Below are 17,368 nucleotides of genomic sequence, written 5' to 3' on the forward strand. Positions count from 1 at the left end.
CAATGTCTCATTAACCTTCTTGATGTTTGTACCTGTGAGTTTGTTTTTAGTGAATTGTGTCCGTGGACATCCAAATCCTTTGCTCATCCACAGTTCTTAGTTTCTCCCCATTTAGAAAATATTCTGTTTAGCTATTTTGGGATCCATAGTGGATGACCTCACACATGAATTCCATCTGCTACAGTTTTGCCCACTCACTTAATCTGTCTAAATCCCTTTGTAAATTCCTGCTCCCATTCACACGATTTACTGTGTCGCTTAACTTTGTGTCATCTGCAAATTTTGATGTAAAACATCCAGGTGTTGGGATGTCCCTCTGCAACTCAAAGCTGGACAATGGAGTCCTCGTCTGGTTGTTCTGGGGAACTGCAAAAACCTCCACAGAGCCTCAGTAACACTTTCCTGCAACTGAAAGATTCATTCAGCACATCGGAATATTCAGGCATCACAGAAATGTTCCTTTAAAGCAAAGCCAACATTACAGCCCTGTCAGGATTGCTCTGTCTGTCTGTGACTGACTGTGTGTGTGTGGGTGTGTGTACGTACAAGTGTGATATGTGGTGTCCTGTAATGTTGTGGTTTAGAGCGCTCGCCTCGCAAGTGAGAGGACCCAGGTTTGATTCCCAGACGGGGCGAAACCTTAGGCAAGTTTCCTTGCTCTACACGACTGTGTATATCTAGCAGTAAGTGAGAACCCGGTTGTTAGTCAATTGATGTATCGCTTTCCGCAGGTAATAAACCATCCCAAAAATATCACTCAATCCACAACTGTTTGTGGAACACGACTGTCCTCAATTGCCTACTGCATTTCGCCCACCCAATACCCAGTCACTACACTTTACAATAGATTCTGCGAAGTGCTTTGAGACGTCTCAATGACATAAGGCGGTTTTTCAAACGCAAAGATTATTATTGTTATTATGACAGTGAGCTCAGGGATGACATTTAATCACCCTCAAGATTTCTTTTGCATTTTGTAACGTGAAGTCAAGGTGTGACTTGCATTTATTTCAGCTCCTCTCCTTCCCCTGCCATTTATTCTTTATTGATGGTGTTGGTTTGGTGGTATTTCTTAATAGGAAATCTTAAGAAATAGTGAAAAATTGCCCCGACACTTGCCTGTCAGAATATAAGCATGAACGAGAGCTCAATGTGGATTGCGCTGAATCATGGAAAATTCTTACATTGAGCCTTGATTAGAGTTTAAGGGTTTTCCGAGTTCTGTGCCACATTATAGTTCAAGGTAAATGGTCTCGCAGACTGAGACTGGGCAGAATTTCAGGGCAGTCAGGCAGTCAATTGTCAGAACCCTCCAGTTCTAAGTAAATAAAGTAAATGTAAGTAAATGTTTGAAGGTGGCCGGACAGGCAGATAAAGCTGTTAAAAAGTATACGGGACACTAGGCTTTATAAATAGGGCCATAGAATACACAAGTCAGGAAGTTATGATGAACCTTTATATAAAACACTGGTTAGACCTCAGCGAGAGACTGTGCTCAGTTCTGGGCCCCACACTTTAGGAAGGATATCAAGGCATTGGAGAGAGTGCAAAGGAGATTGACCAGAATGGTACCAGGAATGAGGGGCTTCAATTATCAGGAGAGGCGAGAGAAGCCGGGATTATTCTCCTTGGGGCAGGGAAGGTTAAGAGGAGACTTAATAGAAGTTTTCAAAATTATGAGGGGATTCGATAGGGTGAACAAGGAGAAACCACTGGCTGGTGGGTCAGTAACCCGAGGGCACCGATTTAAAATAGTTGTTAAAAGAAACAGAGGGGAGAAATATTTTCACACAGCAAGTTTTGGGATCTGGAATACATTACCTGAAAGGCTGGTGGAAGCTGATTTGATACAACTTTTAAGTGAGAAGTATATAATTATTTTGGAAGGACAAGTTTGCAGGGCTATGGGGAGAGAGCGGGGGAGTGGGGTTGATCAGAGCTATGGGGAGAGAGCGGGGGAGTGGGGTTGATCAGGCTATGGGAGAGAGCGGGGGAGTGGGGTTGATCAGGGCTATGGGGAGAGAGCGGGGGAGTGGGGTTGATCAGGGCTATGGGGAGAGAGCGGGGGAGTGGGGTTGATCAGGGCTATGGGGAGAGAGCGGGGGAGTGGGGTTGATCAGGGCTATGGGGAGAGAGCGGGGGAGTGGGGTTGATCAGGGCTATGGGGAGAGAGGGGGGGAGTGGGGTTGATCAGGGCTATGGGGAGAGAGCGGGGGAGTGGGGTTGATCAGGGCTATGGGGAGAGAGCGGGGGAGTGGGGTTGATCAGGGCTATGGGGAGAGAGCGGGGGAGTGGGGTTGATCAGGGCTATGGGGAGAGAGCGGGGGAGTGGGGTTGATCAGGGCTATGGGGAGAGAGCGGGGGAGTGGGGTTGATCAGGGCTATGGGGAGAGAGCGGGGGAGTGGGGTTGATCAGGGCTATGGGGAGAGAGCGGGGGAGTGGGGTTGATTTGGAAGCTCTTTTTAAAGAGCGGCACAGACACAATGGGCCGAATGGCCTCCTTCTGTTCTGTATAATTCTATGATTCCAGTTGACCAAACCTTCCCTGTAATGTTACTGTGTGGCCACACGATGGCGACCAATAATCACGGACAGCGACAGGGAAAACCAAAGTGACTGGGAACACTGAGCAGGTCAGGCAGCGTCTGCGGAGAGAGGAAGGTGAGCTAATGTTTCAGGTCGATGATCAAAGGTCAATGTCCTCTCTGATTAGATGCTTCCTGACCTGCTGTGTGTTTCCACCCACTCCTGTTTTTATTTCAGATTTCCAGCATTTTGCCTTTTTGTTTTTCAGAAAAAAATCATCAGAGAAATAGCTCAAAGCTTCACAACTCATGGCTGTGAGGTGTAGTGACTGTTCTATTATTAATCCATTGGGTGCCACAACCTTCTGACCCAGAGACAAGAACATTGGTTAACAAGGGCCTGGGTCAAGAGCTTCATATATTTTACTTTAATAAACTAAAATTTTTAAGAAAATGTTATTGTGGTAATTTTTACAGTGAAAATTAATCATTTTTGTCTCTATCTGAACAGAGCAGAGATTCTGTCTACCTTCCCTATAGAGGGAGCTTCACTGTGTCTCTTCCCTGCCCTGTTTCTCAACTTCAATCCCGTCCATCCGTGGTTCCCGAGTTGATATGAATTTCTGTCTTGCTCTCAGCTACCATCATATTCTCCAGTTTCTCTCGTGTCCTCAGCAAAGGCTCTGCCCTGAGCCGCACACAAAAGCTCTTTTGATTAAATCCGTTTTTATTCAGTGAATTGCTCCTCTCTCCAGATTAGTATCTGATCCACAGTCCCTGCTGTTACCACAATGTTAACACAATGCCGGGAGCGATGTTGCTGAGAAACCACAGGACGGGATGTTCTCTCCTCCCCATCCCACCTCCCTCCCCCACCCACTGCACCCGCTCCCCACTTGCCCACGACCTGCCGGGGGGTGGGGGTGGGCGGAAGGGGAAGAATTGCAAATGCAAATGACAAAGATTCAGATTAACTTTTTTCAAACCACATTTATTGAGATCTCCCGACATTCAAACCAAACACAGTGTATGAATATTGTAAACAATTAACAAAAAGGCAACAGCTCAACCCTCCCCCCTCCCCCCGCCCGAGGCCAGCGGTGCCCACAGCACCTGCACCGGGCACACAGTGTCCGTCATCTGCCCGCTGTGCCCGCCCGGCCCATGTCCAGGGAATGGATGTATGTACAAGACTCACCACACAAATAATTTGCACGCGCAGGCATGATGTCCTCACTCACTGACTGAAGAACTGAAGCAAATGTGTTGAGCTGAGAAATAGGGTTCAGGGATGGGGCAGAGTTGGGATGAGGGTTGGATTAGGTAGAGAGGTTTGGTTGGGATCGTTGGGTTGAGGGGGTGGTTAGATTGGGGGGTTTGGGGGGCACCGGCATTGGGTTGGGATAGGATTGAGGGGGGTGTTGGTGGGGGGTTGAGTTGAGGGGGAGAGCGGGTGGGTTAGTTTGGGGGCGATTGGGATTGGGTTGAGGGGGCGAGTTGGTGTAGTTGGGGTTGGGTTTGGGGTATTGGCTTGGGGTTCGGTTGAGGTGCTAGGTTGAGGGGGTTGGGGGGGTTTGAGGGGGGGCTGGTGTTGAGTTGGGGGGAAGGGAAACCCCGGCTCCTCTCCCTCCCTTGATGTCTCTCAGTTCCTCGCGGTGACACAATGGGCTGGAGCCTGTGTGGAGCGAGGACCAGTCTGTATGTACAAAGGCTCCTGTCGCTGTGGCTGGCGAGGCCGGCTGCCTGGTGGGTTATATCCCGATATTCCCAGGTTTACTCCCAAAGTTCGAGTATCAAATTCCAGAAATCTCTGTCGTTGTTCTGAATTTTCTTGTAAAATAAATTTTAAATCTAAAAGAATCTCGGCTCCTCACAACCCGGTCTGCGTAGGTACATGTGTATGTGTGATCGTGTGTGTGGACATGTGTGTGTGTGTACGTGTGTGTGTGTGTGGACGTGCGTTTGTGTGCACGTTTATCTGTGAGGACGTGTGTGTATGAACGTTTGTGTGTGTGGACATGTGTGTGTGTGACATGTGCGTGCTTGTGGACGTGTGTGTGTGCACATGTGTATGTGCTTGTTTGTGTATGCATGTGTGCGTGTGAGGATGTGTTTGCATGGCCTTATTTTAGCATGTGTGCATGTCTTTATGTGCATGTTTGAGCCTGTGCGAGTATGTATGTTTGTGTGTGTTCGAGTACCTGTGTGTGTGTGTTTTGAGCACACGTGTGAATGTGAGTGTCTGGGAGGTTGTGAGCGGTGGACGGACACCAGTTGTTATGGTAACCCTCCGCTAGTAGTTGGGATGGGAGACTTCGTGTTATTTCAGAAGCCATTCATTCACTGTGAGAGAGAGGGAGAGCAAGAGAGCGAGAGAAAGCGAGAGAGAAAGAGAGAGAGAGAGAGAGAGAGTGAATTCATATCGTCAACACATACACAGCCCCATCGTCACTGAGTCAGGACAACAGAGTAAACGTGGGGATAAGCCAACCTGGTCACCAACTAGACCATTGGCCACCCTCCCCACCATAGCCCCCACCCCACCACACCCCGTACACCCCCCGAGCTCCCCTCCACAGTCAGGAGGGTAATTTGGTGCTGAATTTGGGGCAATCTTGTGCTGTCAGCCCTCACACAGCTGTAAAACCCACATCATACACAGAGCATCAGAGAACCATTCACACCAGCTGGTGAGCGAGAGTGTGGAGCCCAATCCCTCCCACCCATTGCTACGCAACCTCTCCCCGTGCCTCCCTCCCCAGCCCCCCTCCCCTGAAACCTCCCGCACACACCTACGCCACACACGGGAGTGAAGTGTTTCCCTTTATCCAGCGTGTGCTGTACACACAGGGGGTGATGCGGAGTTGCAAACGCACACACATACACACACGTGTGTGCACACAGCGCCACGCTGGGTGGGCGGGTGGTGGGGGAGGGGGTGGGCACGCTGGTTACATGCCATACAGCAGGGATGAGCAGGATTGGGCGAATGCCAATGGGTATTGGAATTTGTCTGGGTTTGGATCTGGCTGGTGGGAAGGAAAGCCTCTGTCGCTGCACTTACCTCCGTGGCCAATTCGGATGAATTTGTTTTGGGAATAAACTTCGGAGCTCATCCCGACTGTACGCTGTGTTGCGCTGAAAGATGCAACCGAGTTTAGGGGGCTTCAGAAATGATCGGTACACAGGGACGTTACAATAACTGTGCACACCTTCCCCCCGCAGGCCCTTCGCTCCCCCCACCCCTCACCCCCACACACGCACACACACACACACACTACCCCGACTGACAAGTTACAGGAAATCTTTAACTGAAATCTCCCCATCGTGTCTGAGCTGGTGTTCGCTCCCCCACTGGAGCTCTCTACTCTAACCCCATTCCCTGCTCTTATATTATTTTATTTCTTCTAATGAAGGTTGGTCTAATTCCCTCTCAATAGATCAATAATAATAAAAATAATAATAATAATCCTTGCATTTGATATAGCACCTTATCACGTCTTTGAGACGTCTTAAAGTGCCTCACAGAATATTCTGTAATTGACTGTGCATTTCGTGGGGGAAACGCGGCAGCCAATGGCACACAGCAGCGTCCCACAAACAGTAGGGATTGAGTGACCAAATCATTATAACAAATCAACTAACAACTGGATTCCTACTTACTGCTGGTAAACAGAGCCGTGTGGAGTAAGGAACTTGCCTTAGGTTTCGCAGTGCCGGGAATCAAACCCGGGTCCACTCGCTTGTGAGATGAGCGCTCTAACCACTGAGCTACAGCCCTCCACGATAATTGTGGTTATATAACTGTTTGCAGACGGTTGTGGCAAAGTGTTATGTGTGCACATGTTTGTGTGTGAGCATGTGGGTACGTTGTGCGTGTATGTTTGTGCGCGCATGTGTGTATGCAATAGTGTGCGTATCTGCATGCTTGTGTGTGCACGTGTGTGTTCTTGCGTGTGTGTGCAATGGTGTGTGTGTCTGCGTGCTTGAGTGTGCGCGCGTGCATGTGCAATGGTGTGTGCTGTGCATCTGCATGCTTGTTGTGTGCGCGTGTGTGCAATGGTGTGTTTGTCTGCATGTTTACGTGTTTGCGTGTGTGGAATGCTGTGTGCGTCTGCGTGCTTGCACGTGGAGTCCTGTAGCTCAGTGGTTAGAGCACTCGCTTTGTAAGCGAGGGACCTGAGTTCAATTCCAGGCAGAGGGCCAAACCTTGGGCAAGTTTCCTTACTCCACACAGAGCCTAATAATAATCCCTCCAAAACCAAAAACAATAATAAATTGGTCATTTTCAATCTACGACTGTTTGTGGGACATTGCTGTGCGCAATTGGCTGCCGCGTTCGCCCACAATATACAGTCAATTCACTTTACAGTGTGTTCTGTGAAGCGCTTTGGGATGTCCTCCCGACGTGAAAAGCGCTATATCAAATGCAAGGATTATTATTATTATGCGTGCGTGTGCAATGGTGTGTCTGTGCGCCTGCGTGCTTGCGTGTGTGTGCGTGTGCATGCGTGTGTGCGGGTGCACAATGGTGTGTGTGTCTGTGTGCCTACATGCTTGCATGTGTGTGCGTGTGCAATGGTGTGTGCGTCTGCGTGCTTGCGTGTGTGCGCGTGCGCAATGGTGTGTGTGTCTCTGTGTTTGTGTGTGCGGGTGTGCAATGGTGTGTGTGTCTGTGTGCTTGCGCGTGCAATGGTGTGTGCATCTGCGTGCTTGCGCCTGTATGCTTGTGCTCGTGAAGATGCCCAGATTGGTTGACTCTGGAGTCATTGGTTGGTGTATGTTGTGCTCCGAGGTGGAGCAGTGGGAGCTGTGTGCCATGCGGTGATGGGGTGGGGGGAGGAGGAGTTGGGGGTAGTGGGCAGCGTGGAGCTCACCCCGGTACTGTAGTTTCTGGGCCCGGTTGTTGGGACAGTCCTTCCCGGGGAGGCTGAAGTTGATGTTGGTGCGGATACAGCGGTTGTTGAGTAATTGAACGGGCCGGAAATTATCGCTCATGCTCAGGAATATCTGTGACGGCTGATTCTGGCTCAGGAGCCTTAGAGAATGCATCTGTCACACAGAGAGAGAGAGAGCAACAGTGAGTGAGTGAGAGAGAGAACGAGAGAGAGTGAGAGAAAGAGCAAGAGAGAACGAGAGGAAAGAATAAAGAAAAAGAGAGTGAGGGCAACAGTGAGGGAGTGAGAGAGAGCATAAGAGAGAGTGAGAGAAAGTGCAAGAGAGAATGAGAGGAAGGAAAAAAGAGAGAGAGGGAAAGAGAGGGCTGAACACTTGAGTGGACAGGACAGGTGAGCAGTGTAGAATGAGAATTAGTGAAGGTGGATAAGTGTGGGTGGGGGGGGAACCTGTGTAAACAGGTGAGGTGCGAGTGAGTGAGTGAGTGAGGGAGTGAGTGAGGGAGGGAGGGAGGATGTCAGTACCTGCATCCGTGTTATATACACGGGTTTGTTCATTATAATCCAGGAAACTGTCTCATAACAGGCTGGGACCGTCATGGAGCCCTCGTAGGTTATGAAGCTGGGAGTCTCTGGGTATAGCTCCTCAATGTTCAGCGACTGCAGTAAATAGGCATCATCTGTGAGGAGAGGAGACAAGAGGTTACACACAAACCCTGGTTACACTTCCCACCACCCCACCCCCACACACACATTTCACCCCCCCCCCACCCCCTGCATACACACACACGGTGGTGCTCGGTGTGTCAGAGGGGAAAGATGGCCAGGTAGCGCTATCGATGGCAAGCTATGTGGTTTTAGCTGGTTAGACTCCAGCAGTTACCCCAATACACATTCTGGGCTCCCCCAAGCCTTGGCTCTTGCCAACCTGCGCCTAATACTCTGCGGAATTAGTTAAGCAGGATGAGTCCTTCCAGGGGGAGAGAGAGTGAGAATGAGTGAGCGAGAGAGAGAGTGCATTCCATTCCAACAATGTATCTCTGGGATTTCCATGTGTCGGTGGGATGTGTGGAATTCTCAGCTTGGTTTGGAGACTCTTAAGCAGGTGATGGGTTTCTGTATGTGCCAGACACCCGTCTGGAACCCCACCCCACCAAAAAAGAGGGGAACAGACGAACACTAGAGGGAAGCAGGTGATGTGGGGAAAAGGCAGGAAAACAGAACTGAACAATCTGGGATTGAACTGGTCAGACAGTGAGCCCCGGGACAGGAGGGGGACAGGAGGGGGTCATCAGCCCGCTGCCCCACTTCATTACATTGTCGGCAGGTGGTTTGACCCCATTCTCCCATATTTTATCTCCATATCCCCGTCACTTCCCGAATATCCATTGCTCTTGTACACATCCCCACTGACTCTCCATCGCTCTTACTTTTATATGTGATCCTGGTGATCGTGTCTCTGTTCAGCAATCGGTTTAAGAACGGATTCGCCATTTCAGATACCTGGAGAGAGAGTGAGATGTGTGTGAGAGAGGGGGAGAGACGGGTGAGAGAGATGTGTGTGTGAGAGGGGGACGTGTGAGAGAGAGAGGGACGTGTGAGAGAGAGAGATGTGAGAGAGACATGTGTTAAGGGGCACTTGGACAGGCTGGGCACTGGCATAATAATAATAATAATCCTTGCACGTGATACAGCACCTTATCACGTCTTTGAGAGGCCTCAAAGTGCTTCACAGAATATACTGTAAAGTGTAGTGACTGTGTATTTTGCAGGCGAAACTCGGAAGCCAATTGTGCACAGCAGTGAGTGTCCCACAAACAGTAGTGGGTTGAGAGACCGGATTTTTCTTTTAAGGGATTATTCTCCCTTCAAAAGGGCTGGTGTTTGATTCCCTGTGGGTTCCTGCAAGCCTGGCCCGGATACTGACGTACCTTTATGAAGATGGAGACCACCAGCAGGCCGTGGGGGCTGCGGGAAGCTTCGCTGACGTTGCTGTACAGCTCGTGGTTATAGTGAATCAGCTGTACCTGCCGCACCACAGACACACCGTCAGTGAGGTCACTCCCTCCCCCCTACTCCCACAGCCCCACAGAACCCCCCCACCCCTCACCCCCATACCCTACTCCTCCCTCACAAACCCCCCACATCTCACCCCCACCTCAATCAGCCCCCCAACATCTCATCGCCTCCTCTGACAATGAACCCCCCCCCCACCCCCAACCAGTGTTGCACTGCAACTGCACAAGTAATAATCAGCCTTAATTAACCAGGAGCCTGTACAATAATCACAATAATAACAGAGGTGGCTTCAACCCACAACCTCCTGCGTTAGACCTGAGAGCACAAGGATTGAGCCAGGTAAACTGTGCACCCCCACAACCCTGGAGGGAAGAGGGCCCGGTCGCTATCCCTCTCCCTGGCCCCAGGCCCCTGGGGAGCCGAACAGTCGCCATGTTCACCAAGAGAGCTGCTGCCACCTGGCTTACTGCTCGCTGTTAGTGCCATACCCCCCTCCCTCCTCGGGGGAGGCTCCTGACCTTTCCCAGCCGCTCCTTTCCACACCAACAAAAGCACAAAAGGGTCGGGGCAGAAAGACCTCCCTCCCCCTCCCTGCCAACCCCCGCCCCCAGCCCCTCCCGCCAGCCCCTTCTCCCACGGGCCTTTCCCCCGCCCCATGCCACCTTGCCAGCCCTTCCCGTCTCTGCCGTCCCCTCTCCCCACTGGTCCCTCTTCCCCACCCATCCAGCCCCCCGGTGCTCACCTCCCCGGAGAAGGCCTGGCCGTTAAGCAGGTGCTCGGAGCCTTGGCTGTCCTCGCTGCCAAAGTGCAGGCGGATCTCCTCCAGACGGTGGCTGTAAGCCATGGGGCCCCCGGACACGTTCACCAGGTGCTCCTTGTCCAGCCGCAGCGACACGTGTCGGCCCGTGTTATACATGGTCCCACTGACCTGCAACATTAACAACAACGACAACAACACGTTACCTTTACGCGGTGCCTTTCACCTTGGGCCCAAAGAACTGGCCCATCAGCCATTTGGCCCCGAGCTGGTGTTGGTGTCAAGTGGACGGAAGAGGGAGGGTGACCAAAGCAACGGTTCAAGAAGAAGGTCTTGAGATGGGCTTTGAAGGAGGGAAAGTGGGCAATAGGGGAGCCAGCGGAGCCGCTCCAGGATGGAGTTCCTGAGGGTCGGGGCAGAAAGACTGATGGCCTGAACTGCAAATGGTGGGGCGGTCAAGGCGGGGACATGGAGCAGGAAGTGGACAGGTCTATATGGTGTTAATAGGTCACAGAGGCATGAGGAGCAAGGCTGTGGACAGCCTTGAAGGCGAGGACCAGGATTTTGAACTCTATCCTCTGAGGGATGGGGAGCCAGCGGAGCCGGACGAGGGTCATGGAGTCTGGTGCGGGAGAGGACACGGACTGCAGGGTTCCGAATAATCTGCAGCTTGTGGAGTGAAGTTGGGAAGGCTGGTGAGCAGGGAGTTAGCACAGTCGAGCCTCTCACGCACAAACCCTCTCAGTCGCGAACTCTCCCTTTACCACTCTCTGATTGAGAGTTTACGCTCAGTGGAGGGAAACACTAATCCAAGGACAACATGAAAATAGAGCCTGATCCCAGAGTAAATGCTCTCCAGTGAGACTGTGGTGTGAAGCCTGTGTAACCAATTACTAGCTGGAGACTGAGCGCTGTCTCTATGTTATTTACACAGTATTATTTGGGTTGAGATGGAGCCAGTGAAGTGGACTGACTACACGTCCCTGGGGAGGGAGGAGTGTTGCAGTGGTTGCAGTTTCTGGAACTGATCGAAGCAACACAGGACCGCGATTAACTCACTCTGATTGAACTAATTGTGTTTAACAAGAGCAGATGTAATAGATGAGAGAAAGGGAGGGAGAGAGAGTGAGAGAGAGAGAGACGGGGGGAGGGAGAGAGAATGGAGGGAGAGAGGGAGAGGTTGAGAAAAGTCACTCAGGATCTCAGGAACACGGGATTTCCCGGCCAAACACACGGCAGTAAATCCGAATCCATCACGGGAGTTAAACGGGAAGAGAAATTGGAGCCCGGAAATTGGTTAGCAGTGAGATCAGGACAGATTTCTTGACACAAGATCTGTCATGGATTGTGGGAGGGACACACACCACGGCCACACACAGAATCAAGCGGGAGGGTTACACTCAGCCGAAGGCGGGGCGGTGGGGGGGAATGCCGAAACCGTGGGGAAATGGAATTAAAGGCTAGAGCTTGACGGAGGAGGCACATAGCCTTGCTCACGCCCGTGTGTGTGTGTGTGAGTTAATGGAGTGTTTGAGACGAAATCATGACGGAGATGGAAAGGCCAAGCATGTGGTGGCTCTGTGTCAGCATTAGCTCTGCAGGGGGTAAAATACCCTCATAGGCTCCAGCATGGCAGTGCCTGGCCTCAGCAATGAAGCGCTGCAGCTCTGGCCTTCAGTAACGCAGTAATGCAGCACCTGAGCTAGAGCCATGCAGCTGGGTTGCCAATGGCAGGTGGGAGCAGCCAGTAATTATGTGGTGAGTGTACTGTCAGCAAACACTGAGCAGATCTCAATCCCGGCCCCTTGCTCCACAGTGGGTTATAATAAACAGATTATTTGGCTATTCTGGAAGCTGAATTGCAAGGCTGGGGTTACATTAAACACTCTGTGGGAGGGCAGGCCTCCGCACTTGTATTAAATCCATTCAAAAATAATTCACAATAACCACTACCATCAGGGGCTTATCAAATGCATTTCACAGAGAGGCAAGGAGTAGGGAACAAACTGCGATCAGCCGCGTCTGCTCTCTGAGCACACACAGTCTGTCTGTCTGTCTGTCTGGGCCCCAAATAATAATCCTTGCATTTCATACAGCGCCCTATCAGGTCGGAAGGATGTCGCAAAGCGCTTCACGGGATATATTGCGAAATGGAGTGACTCTGTGTATTTGTAAGCAAACATGGCAGCCAATTGCACACAGCGATGTCACACAAACAACCATGGAGTGAGTGACCAATTTTATTTGGGGGATTGTTGGCCAGGACATGGGGAGAGAGAGAGAGTCCCATCACTTTTCCATTAGCACCGCAGGATCTTTAACATCTACATGAACAGAGAGACAACCTCGGTTTAACATCTCTTCAGAAGGACGACATCTCTAACAGTGCAACAAACCCCAGGGCTGCATTGGCGGGTCAGCTTAGACCGTGATTCCAAATCCCATCATGGGGGCTTGAACCCGTAATCTTCTGTCTCAGAGGTGAGAGAGAGCTTTACACTGAGCCAGGCTAAGCCAACAATAAATTGTGTTGAAAAAGTGAAGGGGAATCTATTCCACAGACTGCCCTCCCCCCCACCCCCAGGGCTGTCTTTGGGACAAATTCCCATTCACTGTTTCAATACAATTTATTGCTGTTTTTCCCCCCTGGGCTCCCGGCCAAACAAACCATCCAATTGTCCTGAAACCACCGTAAAGCTCTTAAAGCTGCTTATGTGTGGCTTCCCCTCTCCCCATTAGACACAAGCCACCAACATTGCGTGTGTCCTTGCACGTGTATGTCTGTGCATGTTTGTATGTGCGTGTGTACATGTGCCTGGTGGGGGCTGAGCCGAGGTAACACACGCCTGATTGAGAAATCCCAAAATATCATATTACATATATCAAAGACCTAGAAAAAAAGGGCTTTGAAAATCGGCTGATTTAACCCGGGTGTTTGTGTGCCGTGACTGTCGGGGATATTATTTATTTACATGAAATAGATCAGCTGGTGTGAAGAGTTGCCACTCTGCGCTGGACACATACACGCACACACACACACACACACACACACCAGCCATGAAAAGGCTGTGCATTGAAATGTAATATACAAAGGCTCTGTCAAAGACAATGCATAAAAGGCACCGGGCAAAGGGTTCCTTTCACAGAGAGAGAGAGAGAGAGTGCGAGTGTGAGAGATAGAGAGAGAGCCACTGTTAGTGCCTCCAGCATCGCTCTATCCGTTCACTGTGTGACTATCGTGCCTGTGTATTGTAGTCAGACACAGTGTGTGCTCTCTGTGTGTGTGTATATTATAGTCAGACAAAGTGTGTGCACGCTGTGTGTGTACCCAGTGTTGCCTATTCATGCGTGTGGCAAGTAATATTAGCAGTATGGGGCAAAGGCAGGTAATTGCAGTTGAGGTTCAGATCAGCCATGATCCAATAGAATGGCGGAACAGGCTCAAGGGGCTGAATGGCCTCCTCCTGTTTCTACGTGTGTGTTTGATCTGGCAGTGGGTAATCCCGCGTGGTCATCGCCACGTTACCCTGGACAGGCCAGAGCCAGCGGCTCGGCATAACAGGTCCTGGTTAGAGCAGGAATATTCACACAGCAAACAGGGGGTTAAAAATAGGGAAATTTTTGAAAGCAGGATTTATGGTCTCTGTCGCTGGTCCCGGCAACAAACACCGAAAACATTAAAAACCTCATAAATATTCATCCCTGTTTCCTCCCGCTCTTCAGCCTTTTTCTCATTTCAGTTTAAGGAAAAAGGTAATTATTACACACGGATCCCCCGGGGGGCGGGGGAGGGGCTCAAGAGATTCCTCAATCTCTCCCTTTCCCCACTCCACACCTCGGAGCAAGGGGTGGTGGGGGGTGGGGGCAGGGGCAGAGGGGAAAGAGGGTGGGGAGAGAGAGGCGGAGTAGGTGGGGGAGGTGCGGAGGGCGAGGGCGGTGGGGCGGTATGGATGGGGAGGGTAGAGGAGGAGGAAGGGCAGGAAGGGGGGTGTAGGGGAATGGGTGGAGGTTGAAGTGCAGTGGGGGAGGGGCGTAGGGGAAGGCACTTACCTTCCTGCTCCCTGTATTAATGCGCAGAGGCGTAAGAAAGGGGTCAAAGATCATGTGGCTTGTCTCGATATTGATGGGCGATTGCCTCTTTCCCACCGAGCACAGGTTCCAGGCGGAGTTCACCAGCCCCCAGAACGAGGGAACTGCAGCAAAACACACACAGATCACACCAAGTCATGTCAAAACATGCCATGTCACGTCAAAACATGTCATGTTAAATGGGGTGGGGGTGCGGGGGATGTTGGGGTAACAGGGGATAGGGTAGGGGAGTGGTGGATGGGGTGGGGGAGTGGGGTGGGGGAGGGGGGATGGAGTGTGGGACAGGGTAGGGGAATGGGGGGGTGGAGTGGGGGATTGGGACTTGATCTGTTGGAGAGTCACTCAGTGCAGTCGAACAGTGGGATCCCGGCTTGAATAGGGCAATGGTGTCATGGACAGGTACGGTTGGGGAGTTGATAAAACACAATCTTATGATCTGTGCGTTTCCTTCCTGAATGCAAAGTAACCTTCTCCTCCTCCTCGCACACACACGCACAGACACACACGCGTATAGACACACACACGCACAGAAACACACATTCACACAGACACACTCACACAGACAGTCACTCACGCAAATGATCTCGTCTTTGGAAAAAGAAGCATTTCTTTTAAAATTTAAAATTCTTTTTTCACAACATGTCAGGAGTGAGAGTCTGTCTCACTGACGTGTGTGTGTCTGTGCTGTTACCATAGCTCCCACTTCCTCAGTGTACTGTGTTACAGATGACTGTAGCTCCCTCCCCACACACAGCCCCCTACTCCCCACACACGGCCCCCTACTACCACCACACACGGCCCCCTACTCCCCACACACGGCCCCCTACTCCCCACACACGGCCCCCTACTCCCCACACACGGCCCCCTACTCCCCACACACGGCCCCCTACTCCCCACACACGGCCCCCACTCCCACACACGGCCCCCTACTCCCCACACACGGCCCCTACTCCCCACACACGCCCCCTACTCCCCACACACGGCCCCCTACTCCCCACACACGGCCCCCTACTCCCCACACACGGCCCCCTACTCCCCACAGACAACCCCCCTCCCCACACACCCCCTACTCCCCACACACAGCCCCCTACTCCCCACACACAGCCCCCTACTCCCCACACACAGCCCCCTACTCCCCACACACGCCCCCTACTCCCCACACACCCCCTACTCCCCACACACGGCCCCTACTCCCCACACACAGTCCCCTACTCCCCACACACAGCCCCCTACTCCCCACACACACAACAAAAACAACCAAATTACATGTGTATAGTGCCTTTCATGTTGGGAGGATGTCCTGAGGTGCCGGACAGTCAGAGTTTCAGACCTGAGCTGGCGGTCGGGATTGGGGAGGGCAGGGAGGGGGAAACAGGGCGATCGAAAGCTCGGTCGAAGAGGCTTGAGATGGGTCTTGAAGGAGGCAAGGGAGGGGGCGAGATGGAGGGACTGCGGGATGGAGTTCCAGAGGGTAGGGGCAGAGTGGCTGAAGGTCCGCCTGCCAATAGTGGGGCGTGTGAGGTGGGGAACGTGAAGCAGGCCGGAGCCCGCTGAGCGGAGGGAGCGAGCAGGATGGTAGGGGGTTAGGAGGTCGCAGAGGTAGGGGGGAGCAAGACCATGGAGGGCTTTGAAGGTAAGGACCAGGATCTTGAACTGTATCCTCTGTGTGAGGGGGAGCCAGTGGAGCCTGGGGTTCTCCTTGGCCTCCAAGATTGTCGATTTAGCAGAGGTGAGGGCGGAGTAGTAAGATTTGATAAGGTCCAGCCAAATCTGCCGATGGACCGTTAAATTTGATTTAAGCCAAGTGCGCTCAGTGGGGTGCACCTGTCCTTAAGGGAGCGGAGGTGGCTGGTGTACCATAGTGAATTACGCAAATTGGAGACGGAAGAGAGGGCAGCAAGGGAATCGAGAGTAGAGGAGAGGGAGCTGTGCAGAAGAGTGACCGAGGAGGTTAGGTCATTGCTGGAGGAAGCCCAGAGTGAAAGGAGTTCAGATAACTGGGGAGAGTGGGGGGAGATTTTTTCCACGGGCGGTAGGAGATGGAGGTGGGTTGGGTGGCGGTGGGGAGAGGGATTGAGGAGGTAAAGGAGATGAAGTGATGATCCGAGATGCCTTTGTTCATGATGGTGAGATCCGAGGTGGTAAGGCCCGAGTGATTACCAGGTCGAGGGGGTGACCGTGGCCATGGGTGGCGGAGTGGATGTAGAGAGAGAGGTTGAGGGAGGAGAAGTCAGCAGAGGTAGAGCAGGAGGGGCGAAGTGAAAGTTCAAGTCACCCAGGAGGCGTTCGAAGCAGAGGGAAGATAGGAGGGTGGAGATGTTGGGGATGAAGGTGGGGGCGGGGGGGGGCTTGGTAGGGGGCGATAGATAAAGAGAATTTTGAGGGAAAGTTTGGAGGGACGATAAAGGATGAGGTGCTCAAAGGAAGGGAAGGTTCCCTTCCTTTGGAGGAAGGGAACGGAGGAGTAAGGGCATAGGCTGAGTTCCGGAGGAGTAAGGGCATAGGGCATAGGCTGAGCAGGGACCAGGAGATGGGAGCCACACCGCCACCAAACACAGCCCCGCAACATCAAACACAGCCCCGCAACATCAAACACAGCCCCACACACACCAAACACAGTCTGGCACACAGCGCTTCCCCTCTCCCCCGCTCCGCCCTGTCATCAGGTCACAGCAGATCTGTTAATCCCATCTATAACAATAATAATAATCCTACATGTCGGTGAGACATCTCAAAGCGCTTCACAGAATATACCTATGGGTGAAAAGCGGCAGCCAATTGCGTACAGCAGTGTCCCCACAAAAGGCATTTTTGTTTGTAGGGAAAGTGATTTCCCCCAATTGACTAACAACCAGATTCCTACTCACTGCTGGATAGACAGAGGCATGTGTGTGGAGTAAGGAAACTTGCCAAAGGTTTCCCCCTCACCAGAAATTGAACCCGGATCCTCTCGCTTGCGAGGCAAGTGCTCTAACCACTACACTGCATTCCCCCGTGTCCCGCTCTTCCTTTTAAAATATCCCAAGGGATTGCTACTCTGCGAGGAGTGTGAGTGATTCTGTGTGTGATGGAATGTATTCTG

At 51.9% G+C, this 17,368-nt stretch overlaps 1 protein-coding gene across 1 annotated transcript; it reads right to left on the bottom strand.

The window, feature by feature from the left end:
- Positions 1-4,594: 4,594 nt before the first annotated feature.
- Positions 4,595-14,403, bottom strand: ca10a (carbonic anhydrase Xa; the record flags this gene model as incomplete). The annotated part of the gene is made up of 7 exons (XM_042342574.1): positions 4,595-4,869; positions 7,404-7,578; positions 7,947-8,101; positions 8,852-8,924; positions 9,353-9,448; positions 10,183-10,368; positions 14,248-14,403. Coding segments are annotated over 7 exons (864 nt in total), but the record flags the coding sequence as incomplete, so codon positions are not given.
- Positions 14,404-17,368: the final 2,965 nt, after the last annotated feature.

The sequence above is a fragment of the Callorhinchus milii genome, unplaced genomic scaffold (assembly GCF_018977255.1).
Source record: "Callorhinchus milii isolate IMCB2004 unplaced genomic scaffold, IMCB_Cmil_1.0 Scaffold20, whole genome shotgun sequence".
NCBI lineage: Eukaryota > Metazoa > Chordata > Chondrichthyes > Chimaeriformes > Callorhinchidae > Callorhinchus > Callorhinchus milii.